This window comes from Cucurbita pepo, chromosome LG19 (assembly GCF_002806865.2).
Source record: "Cucurbita pepo subsp. pepo cultivar mu-cu-16 chromosome LG19, ASM280686v2, whole genome shotgun sequence".
NCBI classification, from domain to species: Eukaryota; Viridiplantae; Streptophyta; class Magnoliopsida; order Cucurbitales; family Cucurbitaceae; genus Cucurbita; species Cucurbita pepo.
The window spans coordinates 4,521,205-4,545,167 of NC_036656.1; the positions used below are offsets into that span (position 1 = coordinate 4,521,205).

At 36.8% G+C, this 23,963-nt stretch overlaps 3 protein-coding genes and 1 pseudogene across 6 annotated transcripts; 1 reads left to right on the top strand and 3 right to left on the bottom strand.

The window, feature by feature from the left end:
• Positions 1-419: 419 nt before the first annotated feature.
• On the top strand, positions 420-1,473 carry LOC111780929 (cell wall / vacuolar inhibitor of fructosidase 2-like). The gene has a single exon (XM_023661289.1). It carries the CDS (start codon positions 676-678, stop codon positions 1,234-1,236), a length of 561 nt encoding a protein of 186 aa, XP_023517057.1. The 5' UTR covers positions 420-675; the 3' UTR covers positions 1,237-1,473.
• A 2,068-nt stretch (positions 1,474-3,541) lies between these two features.
• Positions 3,542-7,574, bottom strand: LOC111781661 (annotated as a pseudogene).
• A 1,769-nt stretch (positions 7,575-9,343) lies between these two features.
• Positions 9,344-10,170, bottom strand: LOC111780930 (transcription factor HEC3-like). 3 transcript variants are annotated; one of them, XM_023661292.1, is made up of 2 exons: positions 9,991-10,170; positions 9,344-9,901 (listed from the first exon to the last, which is right to left on the bottom strand). In XM_023661292.1, exons 1-2 carry the CDS (start codon positions 10,160-10,162, stop codon positions 9,483-9,485), a joined length of 591 nt encoding a protein of 196 aa, XP_023517060.1. In that variant the 5' UTR covers positions 10,163-10,170; the 3' UTR covers positions 9,344-9,482. The 3 variants fall into 3 exon arrangements, with proteins under 3 accessions (XP_023517060.1, XP_023517059.1, XP_023517058.1); XM_023661291.1 differs by having other exon boundaries at positions 9,344-9,916; XM_023661290.1 differs by having other exon boundaries at positions 9,344-9,928.
• Positions 10,171-13,289: 3,119 nt separating this feature from the next.
• On the bottom strand, positions 13,290-23,904 carry LOC111781336 (zinc finger CCCH domain-containing protein 55-like). 2 transcript variants are annotated; one of them, XM_023661868.1, is made up of 4 exons: positions 23,687-23,904; positions 18,813-19,196; positions 16,349-18,545; positions 13,290-13,572 (listed from the first exon to the last, which is right to left on the bottom strand). In XM_023661868.1, the coding sequence occupies exons 2-4, from the start codon at positions 19,160-19,162 to the stop codon at positions 13,540-13,542; spliced, it is 2,580 nt and encodes an 859-aa protein (XP_023517636.1). In that variant the 5' UTR covers positions 19,163-19,196; positions 23,687-23,904; the 3' UTR covers positions 13,290-13,539. The 2 variants fall into 2 exon arrangements, with proteins under 2 accessions (XP_023517636.1, XP_023517635.1); XM_023661867.1 differs by having other exon boundaries at positions 18,804-19,196.
• Positions 23,905-23,963: the final 59 nt, after the last annotated feature.

A 23,963-nucleotide genomic window follows, 5' to 3' on the forward strand; every position in this document is an offset into this window, starting at 1 on the left:
AAAAGCTGCTTCCATCTGCTGAATCAAAACAATTTTTCAGACTAGATTCTCTGTTTCCTTCTTCTTTTTATTATGAAATTCGATTTAAGATATAAAGATATTCGTAGAATATAGTTTGTATAACTATAATCAGTTAGATACGGAACGAAACAGCTCGACTGTAAAAAATAGACAGAGATTGAGTGTACATTTTGATTGATACTTTACTGTGTGCTTGCCATACTATAGAACGGAGACTGACTCATCGAAGGAAGGATTAATACATCAAAGCCTGATTGGATGGAATCTTCAATTTTCTACCCGATATCTATGAGAGCCTTGAAGTCGAGTTAGGAGTTGGTTAGTAGTACATTTTATCTTACCTTCACAGGTTGATTAGTATAGAATATTTTAGTTTGTATCCTATTTAAAACGCTGTATGAACTTTTCATCATCATCACCTTCACATTCTTCATACTCTTTTGTTCTTAATCTTTCTCTCTCCTCTCTCTCTCTTTCTCTCTCCTCAATAAACACTTCACTACTTACTTGTTGGGCCTTGTTAATTCATTCTTCTCCCTTTGAAGAAACATTCGAATTTGTTTTTCTAGAGAATTTCATGTTCTTTCTTCATTATCCTCTCTCTTTCTCTCTCTTGAATTGAGAAAAAGATCGAATTTTTCAGCCAAATTCCAAATGGGTATGAAGAATTTCCTCATATTTCTCCTCTACCTTGCAAACCCATCAATCTTTCTTTACCAAACCATGAAATTTGTGGCCGCCGACCAAACCCTAATCCAGAAAACATGCAGAAACACCCTTTACTATGACCTCTGCATGTCATCCTTAAAATCCGACCCCACCAGCCTCACCGCCGACACCAAGGGTCTCGCTGCCATCATGGTCTCCATCGGTGTCTCCAACGCCACAGCCACCGCCACCTACCTCTCCACCCAGCTCCCAACCTCCGCCGGCGCCGCTGCCAACAACAACAGAACGAAGCTCTTAAGACAATGCTCCGAAAAGTATGGATTTGCAGCGGAAGCCCTTCGAGCCTCTCTGAAGGACTTGGCTGAGGAGACTTATGACTATGCTTATATGCATGTGTCTGCGGCGGCGGATTATGCCAATGTTTGTCATGATGGGTTTAAAGGGTTCCCGACGGTGGCTTATCCGGCGAAGCTTGGCCGGAGGGAAGAAGGGTTGAAGCGTATTTGCAGAGTGGTTTTGGGGATTCTGGATGTTCTTGGTTGGTGAAATGGTGATCATAATTGAATTGGGTTTTTGTTTTCGGCTTTTGCTTTTGTTGTTCTTCTTTTTAGATGGTTTGTTGATGTGTTTTTTGAAGAGATTTAATGACTCTTTTATCTTTTCAGTTATTTTACTTCTTCTAGATTGAGAACTTGTGGAACTTGAAGCTTCGAATAATTAACTTTTTATGTTTTTATGTTCTTTATTTAATAGAATGCTTTGTATGTGTGTTTATTATTATTATTATTTTTTTAATATAATTCTATTACTTAATATATGTATCATGATCTAATACATTTTTAATGTTTGAATCTTTGTCCACCTTCTTGTATAAATAACGCTTCTTTCCTTCATTTGATGTGAAATCTCTGAGTGTTTGGTTCTCCTTTTGTTAATAATGTTTCGTATCTCCAACTAATATGGAATCTCACAATTTATTTCTATAGGGGATTCGAGTGTTTTGTTCCCCTTCTTCAACCGATATGAGATCTGTAGCACACCGCACAATGTTTGACTCTGATAACTTTCGTAACAGTTCAAGCTCACCCCGTTAACAGATATTGTCCAGTTTAGTCTGTTACATATCTGTCATCAGTCTCACCATTTTGAAGTATGTCTGCTAGGGAGAAGTTTCCAGACTCTATAAAGAATAATTCGTTTCCCACTTCAACTCCGTTCCCCTTGGATCCTCGTTAAGTTAAATTCAAAATTAGAAAGAAAAAACAAAATTGTTTTTTTTTTTTTGCTCACCTCGACCATGGTTTCTCATTTTCTTCATCCTCCTCCAATGGAGATCGTGACCTCACTCTTTATACTCCCACTCATGAGGTATAATATTTATACCCTTTAATTTTGAGTGTTCCATTTTCAATTTCGAGTAAGTTTGATTACCTGATTGGGTTTTGATTTGGTGGAGTGTATCTTTAGGGTTTCGTTTTGGAATCAGATTCAGAAGAAATTTGTGGAAGGTTTGATGGGTTGAGATTCATTAGGTCTTTGGTAGCTACTCATAGATAATACAGGCTTCGAGGCAGCTGCCTTGCGGTATCAGAAGTGTTGCTCTCTCTGCAGCTCTGGGTTTAACACGAGGTGACTTTCTCATAACCCTATTCAAAACAAAGTGAGGAAAACCCTAAATCAATGCTCAGATAAGTATATTATCAAACCTCCATTATAACTTAAAACTCTCATTCTCATCTATATGTGAACTAAGATTTTAATAGTCAAAGCCTATTGCTATCAGATATTGTCAACTTTTAACTTGTTACGTGTAACTGTCAGCTTCACGATTTTAAAATGCGTCGGTTAGGGAGAGGTTTCACACTCTTATTAAGAGTGTTTTGTTCTCCTCTCCCACCAATATGAAATCACACCAAGAATATATTAAAAAAAATGTATGAAGCGGAGAATAATTGGAAATTAACACGTTCAATTACTTGCAAATATAAAAACATTCTAGATCTACAAATATATCAAAAATTTATATGAGAGTTAAAAGTTTGTTGCTATATTTACAAATATGGCAACATGAATTATCACACATTCAAAATTTTCAAACAAAAATGTTAAATTGCAAAATTCTGGGACCAAAATTGAAAATTTCTAATACAAAGTCTATACAAAATAAGAACTTTTTAAGCTACGACAATATTTAAAGAAATTTATTGTATGTTGAAATTTTGGGGAAAAAATAATAAAAAGAGGAGAAAAAATTACCAGAGAAAACCAGGTCGCACTTTAAAAATATGAATTTCCAGATTCTTGTTTTGAAAAGTAAAGGAAGTCAAGTGGACCAAAACCGAAAGTATAGTACCAAAATAGGAAGCTATCAAAGTAGATATATCAAAACAAAATTTCAATTAAATTACTTTATCATTAACTCATAAACATATACATATTTATATTGTATCAACCTAATTTTGAATTATAAGCTATGTAGAGCATTGAGTTATCCTAGTTTCTTACCTGCAAGTCCAGCCAAGTTGCAAGCTGTGCCAATGGGTCTTGTCAATTCATGTGACCTTTGTGACACAACCCAACAAATCATCTGGTCCAACACACTTGGGCCTACATATAACCTCATCGTCATGTCAACTCAAACTCTTTTATTCCTCTTGGGTTCACAAGTTTCCAAGTTAACACAAATTTTTTAGTTTTTAGTCCGAATCTATTAGACAAAATTGATAGAAGTCATTGGGAAGCATGCAATCCAAAACAAAAAGTGAAAACTGAATAATAATATCATACAACTCTTCCCAATATCATTAGAATATTTACCAGGAAAATAAGATCAAGGATGATACACCACTCATTTAAAAAGTTATCATTTTGATTTTCGATTATATTAGTGACCAACATTTGATCCAGCACTGCAACAAAATGCATTTAAAAATTTAGCAAAATCTGTCACGACGAAGATAATATACAGTAGGTAATGTACCTCTCTCATGAATCAATAACCATGGGTGTAATGCTCCTTTTGGCTGGCTTGCTAGAAACTGAGTGGCTTGAAGGAAGAGCTTATGTACCTGTGTTTACTTGTTTTCTTTTCCATTTCATGTCCTTTCCTGTCAGCTATTTTTTCAACCACTATGTTATCTGGTTTTTCAACGCTTTTATTTTCTTTTTGTTTCACTTTTGCTTCTGCTTTCCTATTTTGATCCTCGTTTACAATCACCGCATCTGTTGAACTTGTATTCTGATTGGTCATTGTGCATGTTCTATCATCTATATCATTTGGAAATAAACTATGAGGAACAAATTATTGAAAGATGAAAGACAAACAACTACTTCGAGAAAACATGACAGGAAATGAGCAAATGTAAATCTGACCTGATAACACGATTGGTGATCCCAGCTCATCATTTTCAAATTCCACCCCAGTGCAGTAACTTGAGAAGACAGTGCTAAATAATGAGCATCTGCCAACCTTCAAAGAACAAGCACTCCAAAATTGAGAAAATGAGCAACTACAATAGAAAGAAAGTAATCAAGAGTAGCCCGGAGAGAGGAGCAGAGAATTCACCACGCAACATTAGTTATGGCAGCACAGTGAAGACCAACCATGATTGCTAGTGGCACACCACTTTCAGTGTCATAGATGTACAAACATGCTTGGTATCACGAATCATTATTGCTTCATCATGATAATCATTTATCATTATAAGCAAACTAGTAATTACACATAATTGAGTCTTGCCTCGAAAGACCCTTTCTAGAAAATATATAGGCTGTATTAACTGATTCAGATGCTGGTGATATGTTACAAATACCTGAAAAGAGAAAGTAAGCAAATTAACAAAAGTTTGCGGAGAAGAAATATGATTGTGGACCGTATAGAAACAAGAGGTTGTAGGATGGAAGAGAACAAGTGATATTTACTAACATGATGCATACGGTTAAAAATAATATTAAAAGAGCATCATTTAATTGAGTCACCAAAAGTAGCTGTATTGTAGCTCCCAAAATAAAATTATGACGTAGTAAAAATAAATGATCATGTGTACAAAAAAAAAAACCAAATTGTTCTACTCTTCCCCCTTATACTTATCAGGAAAACTTAAGTAGTGTTCCACACTTGAACTTTTTCCCATAGACAGGATTATCATCCCATTTGCTTTTCAGTGTTTATCTAAGCATATATAACTGGACAACTATTTTGGCAACTTAACGAAGGAGAGTTTGTGAGGAACAAACCATATTCCTGACCGATCTCTAACTATATCTCTAGGATGAATGGGTCAACGCTACACCTTGAGCATAGTGCAAATAGGCATCTAAAATCTGATAGACAGAACCTGAAGAACGGGAGAGAACAACCAAAGCTAAAAGGTTAATGGAACAAATAAGCTGAATTCTAGAAATAGATATCTTTTCCTTTCTTTCTTTTTTTTTCTTTTGCGTGTGTGTATTTTATCCAACCTCTGCTTGCATCCCATATAATGCAAGAATTATCTACGGATCCAGATATCAAATATGTATCACGATGAGACCACCACAGTTCAAGCACATCCTGGCGGTGAAATATAGCGTGAGTGTTTGGGTCAACTTGTGTGCACCTTTGATCTCACAAGACAACCATCTTAACCCTACAATTTTTTATTGACAAGAAAACTTGAAGGACATTAGATCCCAATCCATTCCTTCAAAGCCATTTCCTATTCACATTGGACTTTATTGACAACTAGAACTTTTGAGCTTCATGGCTTCTAAACAAGTTGAAATAAAAAATTTTAAAAAATTTATAAGCCTTACAATAACGTCTCCAGGACCTTCCAAGTCTGGCCACTTTCCAAATGGTGCAATTTCCATATGATCAGCTCACCTCCTGCAGGAAATGAAAACTAAGATGAACTTAAATCTCCAAGGATTTAGTTACTGGCTCAAACATGTACTTAAAAACAAACATCTGCAATCAGCAGAAGTACTACCATCATCGAAGAGATTTTATGGAAAAAGAGCAGCTTCATGGAATTCTCTTTGATCTTGTTATTTACCATGCTATTTCTTGGTGTGAATTGTCAATCTTCTTATAGCTGTGTATCCCTTTTAACCAATTGGAAAAGTGTTTTGTGATCATCATGGACTTACCATCCTTGAATTTTGTGAATTTCATACATTAATGAAATTGTTTTCTAATAACAAAAACATTCCCAAGTAAGGGTGATTAGTTTTACACGCTCTTACATGAAAGAAGGTCCTCTTTTTACAGAATTCGACGAATTTCAAATGTTGGAAAGTAGAGCTCTATATGCTACAAAGTTAAATAGACTTCTTAGAATAACATCATATCATTTTTTAACTTTCCTCCTACTCGAGAATTTTAAATAGTGACCTACTCCTTCTAGATTTAAAAATGCACGTGTGAGATCCCACATCAGTTGGAGAGAAGAACAAACCATTATAAGGGTGTGGAAACTTCTCCCTAGCAGATACGTTTTAAAGAGGGGAAGCTCGAAAGGAAAAATCCAAAAAGGACAATATCTGCTAGCGGTGGACTTGAACTGTTACAGCATGGCTGGACCCCAACCTGGTGGAATGAGCTCTCAGTCTAGGGTTGGCCAGGTTTTGCATTCGTAAAAAAGATGATGCCTTAAAGATGAAGCTTAAAGGGTGTGATACAGATCGGATTTCTTTTCAATTCTCCTCACACTAAACTTAATGTTGAGAGATCCAGAAATGTACTCTTTTCAATTCTTTTCAATTCTTTTCAATTCTAAAATGAGAGATCCAGAAACTAAAATGAGAGATCCAGAAATTTCTTTTCAATTCTTCTCACCAAATGTACTCAGCTTCAGAACACTAAACTTAATGTTGAGAGATCCAGAAATACTTCTACATACCAGAATGTGAGAAGCGAAGGCTATTAACAGCAGAACCAGGGGCTTTATTCTGTTCTTCCCCAGAATTCAATAATCGAGAGGAACAGTTAGCCCATGGCTAAATATTCAACCAACCACTCAAATCTAAATACTCAGAACATGTCCGTTGAAAGCCTAAGTTTGAAACAACTGAAAATCGAAGATGGCTAACCTAATTTCATAAAAAAAATCAAAATCAGAAGCGACGAGGGAAACAGAATGCAGACCTTGATATCAAAATCAGCCCCGCCGGTTGCAAGGAGACATGAAAGTGGATGAAGGTCTAGGGTAAACACTGACTTTGAGTCCAGCCAGTTGATTTGAAGCGTTCCACTCTTTATTTCTTCGTCCTGCTCCGAATTTTGAACAATCAAGTGAGTAATCGCAGGAGAAATTTTAGGGCTAAATTGGAGAAGGAAAGAGGAACTGGAAGCTGATGAAATTTGGCGCCCCTTGCAATGGAGGGTGTCGAAATGCGATGGTCGCTCCCAATTTGGCGCCTTTTTTGGATAGCCTTAGTTCGAATTAAACGGTAGAGCGAGGAATGATCGATGGTTATTGACACCGAGTTAAGATATGTAGCTCAAATTGCAAATCAAGTGTTGGTTTAATAATATTGACGGATGGATTAGTGATGAAAATGCATCGAAAAATAGTTGTTCGGTTGTATCGATCGATTCATCACAATTATTTTGAAGGCATTTCACGGTAAGAAAACTGGTGTTCCAAAATGTACTTTATTCAAGTTTGCACACAACGTTCTTTCTATATACCCAAATTCATGTGAGATCATTGAATAAGACATCACCAAAGTACATTGAGTATCATTTAATATGAACGTCATGTCTCATATATAACCTAAGAATATAATGATTGAGTATGATCATAATCACGATGCAGATACTCATATATGATCATATGGGCACTCGGATGATCGCCCTATTTATAATCTTTCATGTTCTTGTGCTTCATAGTTACTGACATGGATGCAAAAAAAAAAAAACATTATAATAATCCTGTCTTTAAAATTAATATTTGTCATTATATAGTAATAATCTCTATAGAGTTCATATGTATAGCTGGTTCTCCATTTGGTCGCTAATGATAGATATTGATTAACTAAATATTCTTGATGGTAAGAGTTTTATAAGTATTTTAATGATCGACTCTTGCATGATCGGCCATAACTTATGTTATAGATGTACAATCTGTGTTGTGTTCGATAAGGGAATTATATTAGAAGAAATTATTCAAAAATACTAAAAAACATGTCTTGTTTTAACGACTCCATTAACCTAAGCATATCTCATATTTACCTCTCAATTTAGAATTTTTGTAACAGCCAAAACCCACCACTAATAGATATTGTCCGCTATGTAGTCGTCAGTCTCACGATTTTTTAAAACGTGGCTGCTATGGAGAGGTTTCCACACCCTTATAATAAATATTTCGTTCCCCCTCTTTAATCAATGTGAGATCTCACAATCCACCTCCCTTGGAAACCTAGCGTCCTCGCAATATTTCGTTCCCTCTTTAATCGATGTGAGATCTCACAATCCACCTCCCTTGGAAGCCCAGCATCCTCGCTGGCACACCGTCCGATGTCTGACTTTGATAACATTTGTAATAGTCTAAATCCACCGCTAGCAGATATTATCTGCTTTGGTCTGTTACGTATCGCAATCAGCCTCATGATTTTTTAAAACGGGTCTGCTAGCGAGAGGTTTCCACACCTTGTAAGCAATGTTTCGTTCCTCTCTCCAACCGACGTGGGATCTCACAATCCACCTCTCTTGGGGGTCCAATGTTCTCGCTCGCACACCACCCCATGTCTGACTTTGACTGTAACAGCCCAGATCCACACCTTGTAAGCAATGTTTTGTTCCTCTCTCCAACCAACGTGGGATCTCACAATCCACCTCTCTTGGTGGCCTAGTGTTCTCGCTCGCACACCGCCTCATGTCTGACTTTGATCGTAACAGCCCAGATCCACCGCTAGCAGATATTGTCCTCTTTAGGCTTTTCCTTTCGAGCTTCCCCTCAAGGCTTTAAAACGCGTCTGCTAGGGGAAGGTTTCCACACCCTTATAAATGGTGATTTTTTCTCCTCCCCAACCAACGTGGGACATCACATTGATACCATTTGTAACATCCCAAACTGTCTACTTTGGCCCTATCATCATAGGCCTCACAGTTTGTTAAAACAAAGATGTTTCCACACCATTATAAAAAATGTTTCGTTCCCCTCTCCAACCACACGTAAAATCCCACAGTTTTACTATCGAGTTATAGCAAAACAACTACATATTAAAATCAACGAGCTAAACCTCACCTAACGATCTCAGACCCTACTCGAACTTTGAAAGAACCTACCACATCATGTAAGAATTTTATATACCAAAACAATGACATAAAACAATACATTTATTCTCTTATTCCTTTTTAGTACATATCTTGAAAATCTTCACCTTTTAAGTCTCTCTTTATTCTATATTGTGAGGGACAAAGAGGAGATTCATGAAAAAAAAATTGTAATGATTTTGAAGATGACCTCACGTCAGTGTTAATTCCAAGAAGGAGAGTCGGCCAAACAACCTTTCCTGCCATACTTCAACACTCCAAATGATACTTCCCTTTTTAACATATCATATTATGATCCTACGTAACCTTAGCATACACTAATCATTATTCCACCTCCCTTAAGTTAACCAATGATTTTAATCGTTTATTTACGTTTAGACCTTCGATTTTTCGTTCATAACATATCGAATTGTTGTTTCAAACGTCGATGATTTAGTGTTTTATCCTTACGATTCTATTTGAACGTACAATTACGAACATATCGATTAGTAATTAATCACAACCATACACTTAATTTGGTTGATATTAATGCTCACCATCCTGATGGCATAATGGTTGGAGTAGCTTCCATGGAAGTGGACGAGGAGTTTGAAGTATTAGCCTTATGGAATGGAAATGGCCACCCTCCGACGACTGCGTCGTCGCCGGTGCTCGGCTGAGTTGACTGAAGAAATTGGATTTGTCTTTTCAAGAACTTGACATACCTAATGGCTTCATCTAGCATTGAAGCTGTATCCATCTTTGTTCCTCCGGGGACGAGCCTTTGAAGAATTCTGATCTTTTCGCTGATTCTTTCTCGACGAAGACGAGCGGCAATGCTTTGTGGGTCGTCGCTAATTCGAACGTTTCGTCTCTTGGGTTTTCGAATAGTTGATGGGTCGATATCGACTGGCTGCATCGCGGCGATCTTGTACATCATCTCCTTCATAGCACCAAGCTCTTCTTCTGGCTCTTCTTGATCATTACCTGCCCAATTCACTTAAATTACGATTTAACACGAAATCTTATGTTCGAACTCTTGTAATGTTATTTAAACATACCGTAGCCTGACATCAGGTGGGTGGATGAGGTAGGGAGCGGTTGATGAGGCAACAACAACGACGGCCAAATGGAATTGAGCTCGTGAACATGGTGAAGGTGAACGATGCCGGGATCATCGATGGCGGAAAATTGGAGATGGGAAGAGGGGTTTGGGAGGTGATGGGGGTCCATGGAAGAGGGTGATGGGGTGAAGAAAAACTAGGGTATGGGAATTGAAGTTGAAATGATTCTATAAAAGGCCACAAAGAAAGAGGGTTTTTTGTGGTAGAAGAAGTGAAAAAGATGGTTAAGAGAAAGGGATGAAGAAAATGGCAAGAAATTTGGATGGGCAAAGAAGAAAAAGGAGTGATCTAGGGCTAACATTATTTTGTGCCTTTTTATGGAAGATTTTGCCCCTAGTAATCAAAGGCCTTGCCATATTCCTTCATCTTCTGCTACCCCATCTGCTGGGCTTTCTTTTGTCATCACCTTTTAAAGTATCAATTTTTTTAGGTTAACTCCAAATTAGATATGAAGATCATCATGAGATCAAAAGGGTTTTTAGTTTTTGATTCAAGTTCATAACATCATCAAAAGATCAAAAGGGTTTTTGGTTTTTGATTCAAAATCATAAGAACATCAAGAGATCAAAAGGGTTTTTGGTTTTTGATTCAAATTCTTTAAGATCATCAAGAGATCAAAAGGGTTTTTAGTTTTAGATTCAAATTCATAAGATCATCAAGAAACCAAAAGGGTTTTTGGTTTTTGATTCAAATTCATCAAGAGATCAAAAGGGTTTTTGGTTTTTGATTCAAATTCATAAGATCATCAAGAGACCAAAATTCTTAAGATCATCAAGAGATCAAAAGGGTTTTTGGTTTTTGATTCAAATTCTTAAGATCATCAAGAGATCAAAAGGGTTTTTGGTTTTTGATTCAAATTCTTAAGATCATCAAGAGATCAAAAGGGTTTTTGGTTTTTGATTCAAATTCTTAAGATCATCAAGAGATCAAAAGGGTTTTTGGTTTTTGATTCAAATTCTTAAGATCATCAAGAGATCAAAAGGGTTTTTGGTTTTTGATTCAAATTCTTAAGATCATCAAGAGATCAAAAGGGTTTTTGGTTTTTGATTCAAATTCTTAAGATCATCAAGAGATCAAAAGGGTTTTTGGTTTTTGATTCAAATTCTTAAGATCATCAAGAGATCAAAAGGGTTTTTGGTTTTTGATTCAAATTCTTAAGATCATCAAGAGATCAAAAGGGTTTTTGGTTTTTGATTCAAATTCTTAAGATCATCAAGAGATCAAAAGGGTTTTTAGTTTTAGATTCAAATTCTTAAGATCAATGAGAAAAGATTTGAAAAGAGGCATGTTTTTCATACAATTTTGCGCATGCCCTAATGCAATCATTCTAGGGTTTTCAGAGCCTCCATTTTTAGGCACAGCTAGGGTTTTGTAAGCTTTTTTTCATTATCCTCAAACACATACACTATACTACTAGTTCTTATACTTTTTGTAGTGATATGAGTTCTTCATTAGCTTCCAAATGTGTACTTGTTCGATTCGGTTTGACTATTTTTGTAATGCTTTTGAGCTTCGTGTTCTTGTTGATTAGGGTTTGTGTTCATTTCGTTCTTGAACAATATGAGGTTTGCTTTAAATCGGGTTACTGAGAAATGATGAGCGTTTGAATTATACTGAGAAATGATGAGCGTTTGAATTATACGCCATGAATGATTTGAGTGTAATATGTTTTCGAAATTTATAGCTAAAATTTGGAGAAATTAATGAAATTTATATAAAGCTTTAATAGCCTAACTAAAAAAAGAAACTTTCAAATTCATTACATTTGAACATATTTATTATCTTGCATGAAATACACAAATTCCCTCATCTTTCTTTTAATAAATAATTTTTTGAAGCGAAGAAATTTATATGAATAAAAAATTTCAACGATAAATTTATTATGTCAGTGTCTAATTATATAATCAGCTAATCAAAACTCGATGAAAATAACAGTTTTAAGATCATGATCCTTAATGTCATAGAGTTTACCATATAATTGCAATCAAACCGACACTCGATCGCTATGATTTACGTAATCTTACCCGAGAAACCCTAGATATGGAGTAGGAGGGTTAAAGACTTGACCATTTATTGGTTGTATTGTAAAAGTTAGGAAGGACTTTAGGGCAAGGACCATCAAGTGATGGAGTCAACATAAAGGGAGGCCATAAAGGGTATACTAATTTAGCTTTTTTTGTACACAACATGTTCCCAATCTCTGCTAGAACAAAAAAATGTTAAAATTGAAAACCTAAAATCCCATTTGATTTTTTGTTTATTGTTTCGATTTTCAAGTTTCTTTACTAACAATTTCTTTGCCCTAAACCGAGTAGAAATATATTATTGTTATATTGAGATTCTGTCATCTGGGACGTAAACAAAGATAAGGTAAATCTTTAGAGAGAAAAAAAAAATAGACACTTATTCACTAATTAAGACCGTTCGTTCTAATCTCAAGTATGAATATTTTGAATTTTTGTAAAGACCCGAAACAATGAGTCTTCCGAGCTAAGTACTTAGACTAACCACTTTTCCCACACCATATTGTTAGTGGTTGGATGCTTTTTGGAAGAGAAAATTGACCAAAAAGAGCAAAGGAAAATGGAAGGGTAAGGTTTTTATAGGGAAAGGAACAGAAAAGCATGCATTTACAGTCATTGATATCAATTTACAAAATTTGTGCACCCCACTGCCCCTCCTCCTCCTCCTAATCTGTGCTCTGACTAACACATCCTTACACTCTTCTACCCTTCACAAACTCATTCATTATTGGGTATATTGTTTGTTTCATAAACGATTTGAATTGATTTTTGTATTTGAATCACTCGATTCGGGTAAATATGCGTTTAACATATGTGTTCTTATCCTCCTCCGACCTCCTCGTTTTATCTCCAATACACCAAGTCATTGTCACCATTTCCATTCATTATGTGTCATTCCAAGTTGTTTAAAATGAATAAGTATGGCTCATACCATATCATTTGATTCTAGCAATTGATACGAACACAATTATTTGATTTGAAACGAAGACGATCGTCCATTCCAAACTTGAAACATAGAATAACAATTGTTCACGCTCCATGCTCACACACGAGAGACAATTCACTTCTAACAAGAGTATAAAAGGATCACCCACGATCCCGACCCTACCAACACCATAGGCGATGAACCGAGTGGATTCAACCCAAACAAACAAACAAACAAATAAAATTATTTATAAAAAGTAAAAAAAATTGCAAGGCCTTGGCGAAGAATGAGGTCCTGGAAAAGTGGTAGCCATTCATACAACAATAAAAGATGAAGAATGCACAAACTAAAAGCAACAAATTTGCAGAAGGCAGAAGAAAGAAAGGTGTACCTAAGACTGCTAATAGGGACATACATTACACTACATTAGTAAGACATGATAAACATCATTCAGAATGCTGCATCATTCTATCAAATTAGTACACAGGATTTATATAAAGGAAAAAAAATACGATGTTCTTCGACAACCTCGCCTCGTCAACTCGTCTTCTGAACTCTGTCCACGTATGCCTGATAAGGAAACAAGAGACATTGACGAAACGTTTTATACAGAAATAACGGTCTCAACTCAAACATAGAGGAAGAAACATAGAGAATTCTAATCTGGAAAGATCAGCAACAGAACTCTTAAAAGAGACTGAACCAAATACATCACTTTATCAAGAATGAATATGCCACACAACATAAGAACAATGACCATAAAAAGATGTACTTTCACATGGATCTTCAAAAAAAGCCTAAGATAGCTATATCAAGTCACCCTTTTCAAGCTTTTTTTCCTATTAGCAGACTAATGCACAAGTTCGATGCGTTCCAGTCAAGTTTTGCACGACCCTCTAATGGATTTTATACTGCACTTTAGATATAACCATCAGTTGATGTAAGAAAGTGCATTAAATTCAGTCAGTCTAAGAGCCTCGGTATATCATCTTTCGCTCCGTAATGCTAGATTCTACTGTACCGAATGCTCTGTGAATTTCATTAGGCCATCGATTCGCGGATGGCACATAGTGCTAAGCTTTCAATTATGGTTTAGGATTATTTCACAGTATGATTCCCATGATAGCTGAAAAACATACTGTCGCACATAATAGTCTCTGGCAGCATCGCTTGTCTTGCAACAAGGATGCGGCGCCATTTTTGCTATATCAACCAACAATAATAAATGTTGCTTTGAGAACACATTGAGAATGATTTTTTCTTTCTTGACAACCTGATAAACATTATTCAATGCATTAGCAAAACGCTTTATTTTCATTTTTATCGTTAGTATTGCTAATATTATTGGTAGGAAACTGAACAACCAAGCCAATTAAACAACCAAGGGACAAAAGGGAAAGGGGCCTCTATCCTAAGGAAGGGATCAAACAAAGGCTCTTCAATCTGAGTAATCACAATAACAGACTTGGGTTTGCAACTCTTTCGAAGCTCTTGAGCAAATGTCGTAACGCAGATACCAACCTTAAGATGAATGAAAGCCATGTTGGATGAATCTGTTAATATCATTTTGAGAATTCAAGTACCTAACTACCCAGCCAAGCAAATAATGCTCCCAAAATTAAGGCCCTAGTAAGCATTGTTTGTTGGTTATTCAACTTTTGGCATGCTTCACTAAGTTTCTCACTGTAATATTTAATAGATATTGCCTTTCTTGAGATAATATTTTCCTTCAATCCTTATCCAGGGGTGTCCTCTTCAAATGAGAAAAGTTTCTTAAACTGTGGTAGAAGGAACATAGTTACTAAACATCCCTCGTTGGTTGGAGAGGAGAATGAAACATTCTTTATAAGGGTGTGGAAACCTCTCCCTAGTAGACGTGTTCTAAATCCATGAGACTGAAGACGATATGTAACGGGCCAAAATGGACAATATTTGCTAGCGGTAGGCTTGAGCTGTTACAAATGGTATCAGAGCAGACACCGGGCAGTGTGCCAGGGAGGACGCTGAGCTCCCAAGGGGCATGGATTGTGAGATCCCACATTGGTTGGAGAAGGGAACGAAACATCCCTTATATAAGAGTGTAGAAACATTTCCCTAGTAGACGTGTTTTAAAACCGTGAGGCTGACAGAGATATGTAATAGGCCAAAGCAGACAATATCTACTGGCGGTAGGCTTGGATGTTATAACAGGCTTCAATTGAGTTCCGCATTGCACTTGTACCATAAAATGCTGCGAGATCATAAAGTTCTGTACTTCTTTACCTGTTAAGGGATTAGACCATTCTTGTATTGCTCCAACTTTTCATCAATCTTAAAAAAAATGCAGTCAGATTGTTAATTAAAATGTGAATGATTATTCTAACCTAATGTGCATTGTGTATTGGAATGGATCAAGAACCGTAAGAATTAAGATTCCTAATTATATGTTATCTATTCACATTTCATAATGGACTTGTACTAATCATATGAACGTAAAATAAATTTAAGAAACAGCAGAACATGATATGTACTCATTCCACAAGTGGGTGCTCCAACACTCACTAACTAAGAAATACCAAAAGAAAAAAAAGGTTTTCATTACAAATAATTGGCCAAAAACCAATGCTCGCATCCCACTTTGACCAGTTACGCTGCTTTCTAAAACAACCACCTGTTGTGCAACCAAAACTTGGCAGCGTACAATGCACTTATCTAAAACAACCACCTGTTTTTAGATTTTAGGTAATTTTTCCTTTTGGAGGATCTCCACAAAATGTCTAAAGTGCTAATCCTTCCCAAGAATACTGACCAAGTGAAAAAATGAACCTTCTTCGAGATTTTAAAGTTTAAGCTTCCAAAAAGAAGAGAAGAAATAACAAGTCTAGGAAGGGGACAAACATAAAATCAAACAAGGATACAATTACTAACAAAAAAAAAGAAAAGATTATGATGGATTAAGAGACTACGAACGACCGCCCCAAACAAACTGGAAATAGAATACCCAGCTATAATAAGGACAGGAGGGAGAATAACTTAAAAAAAATATCAACAAAGTATAGCAGTCTCACAAACAAATAACCGAGGAGATGATGGAAAGTTTTCAGGAAGGGTTATTAAGTAAATAAGCAAAACAATGCTGATAAAGCATGTTTAATGCTAATGATCCTCCCAGAGCTGCTGCACTGGCGTAATTAAGGCATCTAATTTATTTATTAAAAGAACATATGAGGCCTTTAGAAGGAATAACAAATTATAAAAAGCAGCAGTTAGTAGTGTTAAAGTAAGATAAATAGTCCATGTCCAGTGCAAAGCATAAAATAGAAAAAAAAGAATGATGGGAAGAGAAAGTTGAAAAGAAATTTGTTACCTGGACAAGTTTAGTGAGCTTTGATTTTGAAAATGAAAGATACTGATCAATTTTCTCCTGCGTTTGAGGAATATGACCTCCCTGCAGGGTACCTGTTACTTTGTCCACCACTTTCTTGACTATGGTCTTATAAACATCTTTGCTGATATGACCTTCCTTCCATGTAGGTTTTAGAAGCTCCTTGATGAACTCCACGAGTGCAAATTTAAAAGCACGAATTCCCTTAGTATCCTTACCTTTCTTCTTGTCATGGACCCCATCATTTCCATTCGCATTTTCTGTAGTATCATTCTCTTCAGAATCCTCATTCGCCCCTGCTTCAGTCCTGTTTTCATTATCCCCATCACCATTCTTCTTGTTGTTAGCCTCACCTTCAGCGGCTCGCTTCCCATGATTTATTGCATCACTCTCATTCGGTGTTTCTTTTGCAGAGATGACAATCTTGTTTGAAGGATCGGATGATAGAGGAAAAATTGGTATCTGTACTTCATCCTTCGCATCTGTCATGCTTTTCTGTCCAGTGAAATTCAGTAAAGAGTCTGAAGGTATTTTAGTGGCTTCAAGCTTCTTCACCTCTAAGCTATTGCAGACAGTAGAGTCATGTTGCTTCGAGCATTCAATTATAGGACTTGTCTTCATCAACGTACCCAAAGCACCGACTGGTGCATCAGAATAAGGGAAGGAAGGTATTTCTGACACATTATGTGTACTAAGGGAGGCATATAATTGAGGCAATGGTTGCACATTTCCAAAATATTGAGCAAGAGAAACGGAAAGGTTAGTTAATTGGGTAATTTGTTCACTGGTTACCATGTTCGGAGTGATAGTTGTTACAGGATTAATCCCTGGCATGCTCCTATCGTCCTCTCGTGGTTTGACTCTGAAAATGCCATCTACAACGTTCGGATTCAATACACTTCCGCCTGGATGGTTGGTGTGATATGCCATTTTTTGTCCAAGGACAATGTTACCAGAAGGATTGCCTTCAGCATGTGAAGCAATAGTTTTGTCAATTGTTATCTTATCATTGAATGCTGATGCCATAGTAACATCTTTTGTTAAATTATGGTTTTGCCTAAAATGAGTATTATCAACTGTCAGAGGCTCTATGGTAACGTCTTGCTTCTTAGCCAAAGCTTCTTGAACTATCGCATGACTGAGAGTGGCTAAAGCCATGGAAGTTTGAGAGCCAGAATCCAGAATAATGTTGCAATCTCCTTTCACCACGTGATTCGATGGTTGCACCGGGAAGTGCCAATCAGGAGACATCTCCATATCATCACTTGGCCACTTTCTGTGACCTCTTGAATCAGAAGTGCCTATGCAACCACCAGCATCCTCAGGCTTGCTCAGAATGGTATCATTCTTGCTGTTCTGAACTGCCTTGATGCTAGCAGCTTGATCCCACTGAATTTTGCTCTCGTTATTCAAACCATGACCTCCTTTTAGTTCCGAAGGCCATGTATATCTTGATTCTTGACTAGCAATTTGTTTGTTTTTTTCCTCTCTCAACTGAGTAAAATCTGAACCACTAGCCAACTCATTTGATTTTGAGCCATCCCACAACCGTTCCCTACCATCTGAACATTCGACTTGTTCCCATCCATCAGCACTCGACTTCCTCTCTAGACTCGCACATGGCTGGCTCTGATGAGAATACTTACAATTTTTTCCATTACGACAAGTTCCAGCAGCAAAAAAATTACAGATAACAAGACTGCTACTGGAAGGTTCACGCTCACCACGTGATAAATATGCTTCTTTACTCCTGTCATTTTCCCTGTCTCTACTAATATCATTTGAAGAACCTCGTGATAGTTCATGAAATCCACTGTCGTGAGGATACTTGCAAGATTCTCCCCTATGACACCTTCCCTTCACAAAGTCGGTACAAGGAGCAGCTGACCTTCCACTCCTGGAATAGTCCCTAAAATCATGGGGAGTTGATCTTAAGGATCGGCCCCCCTTCTTGTTCCGACTATCCCAGCTGTCATCCAGATTTTGATTTTCTGCATGAAGAAATGGACAACCACCACCTCGCCTGCATCTGCCAGAAGCAAAATCTCTGCACAATTGAGTTGAAACACGGGTTCTGTTTCTGTTCCTATCATGAAATCCTGAGTCCCGCTTAAAACTACGAGGAGGAGTTCTACTTCTACTCCGACTTCTACTCCAACTCCGGCTTCTACTCCTACCCCTGAAACACAATTAAAACAAGCAAGTTTAAAGAATAATGAAATTGCAAAACTAACCAATCCTAATAGAAATAACATAAATCCAGATAACTAATGCATATGAACAAAATGGATGCATATACAAACATGAAAATTCAGGATCAAACTTCAGAGATTTGAATAACTCATCAAGAAATGCGACTTCAGCGACAAAATTTGAGATTGAATACTTTTATGATGACAATGTTAATATAAGCTCAGCTAATACCAGTGTATCTAACCTCACTGACCTGCTCCAATCATTTCTATCCGACGGGTTAGAGCTATGTCTTCTCCATCCATCTAAACCAGGAGACATTCTTGTGCTGTAGCTTTTGTCAGCATCCCACTCAGCAGTGCCTTCCATATTTTTATTATAGCCTTTATTAGTGTAATCCTCCTTATGTGAATCTCTGGTTTCAGATAAAGGTTCCTTTGACAGCAATCCCCAATCTTTCTTGGATTTTGAAACAGTATTGGTGATCTCCATACCAGACCGCTTGGAACCATCATCACTTGCAAGTTCGGGAGAAATCCAACCAGGTCTTGATTCTTCTCTCAAATCCCACTTTGACGAGCGTTTTCTGCCACTTCCACTCATAACACTAAGGATGTTCTCCTGGATACAGTAAAATCTGAAGGCAGGATGAAAATAAGTTAATTTTAATGACGAGTCCTCACCACCTTGTTGTCAAGTCCAAGTCATATATATAATATATATTGAATTGGTTGATACTTGGAAAATAATAGATTAGGCCACATGACCCTATCGAAATTCAGAGACAATTTGACCTCAATTGGAATCATCTGGCACATTAACACTAAATGAGATGGAATCCCTCCACTTGCAGGTAGAAGAGAAACCCAATATGTAATAAAATCATCTCGCAAGAATAACAAAAAAACAACATTTCATTTCCCAAGCCTTTTGTATTTAGCATGAATATTCTCACTTGTAATCAGTTATATATTAGTGGAGGAGCTTTATATCTTCCCTTAGTTGTTGTGTTACATAATTCACAAATAACTAATATTTCACAATATAACCAAATTTCCTGCCGCTAAATACTGCTACCTATCAACTAATACTTCGAAAAATGTTAGATGCATTTCAAATCAAAAGAAGCTTGTAGGAACAACTTCAAGGAAAAGTTATTTGCGGGAAGCTGGAGAATTCCAACTTGTGATCATTATAAAAAGTTTAGCCAGATATATGAAGAAAAAAAAACCCATCAGGATGAGAAATTCCAAGGATATAAAAGCAATGGCATTCCGTGTTAACTAAGATATCATTAATATCATGCGCAACGAGAAAAATCAAGCAAGCACACAAAGAGAGGCACGGCAGGACATTATACTGTGACCTAAAGTTTCCATAAGCACGAGTTGCTCCACACAATCAAAGACCATATGCAATGTTGATGAAACCAGACCCTACAAACAGTTTCCGTACACACAAGTTTCCATACACTCAATCAAAGACTTCTTCAATGTTGATGAAACTAGACCCTACAACCTTCCTATATACGCACTACTGAAGTTATGCCATACTTATTTTTCATCCAGATAGAGGGGTAAAAAAATCAAGTAAGCATAGGCGTCCATGGACAAGTTTCACATAATCTTCCATGCCAAACAAATAATTCCTAAGCATCACATTGTTTGATGCTGCAAAAGGATCGAATTCCACAGGAACCTACACAACCGAAACAAGAATTAAAATGGACATAAAGATTCTTGACTGCATTTTTAAAAGCCAAAGCTCATGTGATCCCTAGATTCAATTCATTCCTTCTTAAAAGTATTTACCGTTGAAACAAGCAAAGGAATCACTTTTTTATCCTAAGTCCACTATAACAACTTAGAAGCTTCATGACAGATCACCCTATCTTCCTAAAAACGTACAAACCTAGACTAACATTGAAAGGACATGACCAACATGAGCATAGCTGAAGTCGTAAATTTGAAACTCTACCCTCACGTGTTATGGTATTCTTAAAAGAAACATCATAGGAAGGGCATGCATTTTTCAAAATCATTAGCAAACTTTAGAAAAAGTGGACTAAAGAATGATCCTTAGTGTACCCCAAAATATTTAACGTTCATTTTGTTGTTTCCATAAAAAGCTTACTTACATCCTTTACTAGAATAGAAGCATAAATTGACTTATGTTAGAACTCAGGTGTTCATCGATGGGTTGGTGTCGGTGTCAGTGGCCGATGGGAGGAGGGAACAGAAGAGAGAGAATAGGTAAGACTCAATGGAGAGAGGAGAAGAGAGAAGAAAATGAGAAATTAGGAAAAGTGAAGTCGTGTAGGAGGAGAGGAGAAAGATGATGGGAAAATATTGTTTACTTTTTAAATCCTGGATGCCCTCTTCTTTTCAAAACCCTCATCAATAATAGCATTAATGAGAAATGGAAGTAACCATGAACCCATATTTTCTCTCCTATTAATTATTCTTGTATTATTCGATCGACTGGTCGGTCAGTGATGTTTTCTTTTTTTTTTTACTCCAACCAACCAATTGGTCAGTTTTGTATAATGCAAAACATTGACCAACTTGGTCGGTTTCATCAGTCAGATTGATTTTTGGAATTCCTTTGAACATCCCTAGTTAGATCACTCAAAATGCTCTCTCCTCTTATCACTGAGCAGTTATTTCTATATCGATCATTGTTTTGTACGGTTAGATCCCTCAAAATGCTCTCTCCCTAATTTCTAAGTGCCTGTTTTTTCTTCAACCACCATGACCAACGTCAACCAACTTCCTCAATGGAACCACTCCATCCGCTCGAATACCATAGACCAACAAGATTTTTCCCATTGTCTTTAATGTACTCTCACATGGAAATCGAGCAAAAATAATCGTACGAGATGTAACACCTTCACACTATCTGTCTCTAACCCAAAAATCTCTCATCTTGTTGACCTCTTAGTTCAACACCGTCACCAAAGAGGCTTGTTTGCTTAAATTTTCCTCCAAACTTCAAAGTGAAAATTATGTCCTCCAGTTAGAAAAACTTAGTGGCAAACATGGCTTCTCTTCTTTGTGGAGATCAACCCCCCGCATTTTATCCACCATATTTGTCGCTTTGGTTGCTTGAAGATCGAAAAACGATAAGGTATGGAACATTAGTCACTATTAGTACAAGGGATAGACAATGTAGCAAACCATGACAAAGCCACTTAAAGGTCACAAAAGTAGATGGGAGTTGCTCATTTCGCAAGTTACATTGTCATTCAGGGTACAATTACAATGCTCGAAGTGGACGACATCCATAAGGATAGACCAATTGAACTATTACTCTTGGTAACTCTTCATACAAACCATATGTACTCTTCAAACTATTAAGTTCTAAAGTCAATTTTATGATGAATACATCCCTCCCTTCACCATGTAATTTATCACAACTCAGGTAATCCATGATTCATTCCCAATGTGTTTGATGAGCTATAGTTTTCTCATAAAGGTCCTTCGAAACAAGCTTGTATACAAAAGGTGACTTAGTTCCATGAATTTGTGCTAATGCCCAATTGCTCTTGTGGTGGAACAGAAAGCCATTGCCATAAGTTATTATTGTACACCCTTGCTAATCTTTCCATCAACCAACCACGTGAAGATACTGCATAAAATTATATTTTGACATTAGCACACTCAACGTGATACATTAACTACAGAAGAGGACATCTATCAAGGCACCTAATATGTTGGGGTCTAATCAATTAACTTTGGCAGGAAAAAGAACCTACGACTTAAGCAAGAGGTAAAATAAAAAATATATACAACCAGTAGCTAAATCATTTAAGATTCATCCTAAAGTTTTAATAAGCAATACAAATGATAATCATATCTAATTTACAACTTACGACAGAAAATCAATCAAACTACAAATATTTTAATTACATAGACCTGTCATACAATATTCTAAAAGAAATATATATAAAATACCACATTCTGTGGAATTAAAAGGCTGGGTCTTCAAAAGTACATACATTTCCCTCTACCATAAAATAAACAAGGCACGAGCATTCCACTCTACTGTATATGTCAACATCAAGGAAAGGAGTCCATTGCAGCACTAATAAGCACTAAAAATCTGCACATGATTCGGCCTTCATTTTAATCATGTATGCACCTAAGAGATGTGCTTAGAAACAATTTTCCTTTTATGCAATTATTTGAATAAATCCTTCCACGAGCTACCATCCAGGCATGAGGAGTTTCACTTGTAAAAAAAGACTAAAAGAGGCTAAAAAATCATGTGCACCCTCTCCATCCTTCTAAAACACAATCAAGAAACCTCCCTTCAACGGTAACAAAAAGGGGGGCAATGTCCAATACTTGGAGCCAAATAGGAATGTCATGGTCGCATCTGGAGCAGTAGCCTGAGCTCCCTATCTCAATCTCCTCCAATATTGACTGAATTGAGAACTATGCTAAAAGAGACTGGACTTTCAATTGAACTGCAAGTGTTACGTTGGTGGGAGAGCCATCAGGCAGTACACGTGTGGTTAAATTCCACGGCAAAAATCATAAGCCACTTAACCTTTTCTTCAGTAAGAAAAATCACTTTCGACAATCAAGTAAACTATAAAGAGTTCTATCAACTCCATAGTGTAGCATTTGTCAACGGGAGAACAAAATATAGCATTCTTTTTGGCCACCAAACGATCATCTTCGACTCAGCAACTATTCAGTCTATCAACTTAGCTTCGCCTAAAAATCCAGTTGAACTAGAACCGTACGTAAGTTTAGTAAATTTCCAAGGAAAGATCAGCTCCGTTTATCACAGGGTATCTCTCATTTGAAATACTTCAGCAGAAGGGGAAAAAAAAAACTCAATCCCAAGTCATCGATTCCCAAAGATACACACAATCACAAACAATCTCGAGCACAGAAGAAAACTACAGTTGCGAAAGCAAAACTAAAACCAAGAAGCGCGTATTTATTTGCGTTGGGGACATGGGGAGTAATAATCGGAAAGGTCCAAACTTTGAAGTGGAAGAACCTCGCAGCACATACAGTCCCATACAAGACGAGTAAGAGATCAAAACCCAGAACTGAAAACATGAACACAACAAAATTGCAGAAGATTAAAGGAAGAGGGAAACATAGAACTCACATGAAAGAATAAAGCTTCCGGCAGAAAGCGGCGACGGTGTAAACCCTAGAATATGATTGAAGAAGAATACAGGCGTATGGCAAGCTTAGCTAAATCTTCAGAGCGGATATTTTGAGCATCTTGTGTTGCAGAGTGAGTGGGAGGAAGACGAAGAGTAAGGTAGTAGCTATGGGCGAAAAAGGGTTCAAAGACTTTGGGGGCGAACACACAGTTTTCTTTTCCCCCGATATATTTTCCTTTTTTTTTTTTTTTTTTTTTTTTTTTTTTTTTTTTTTTT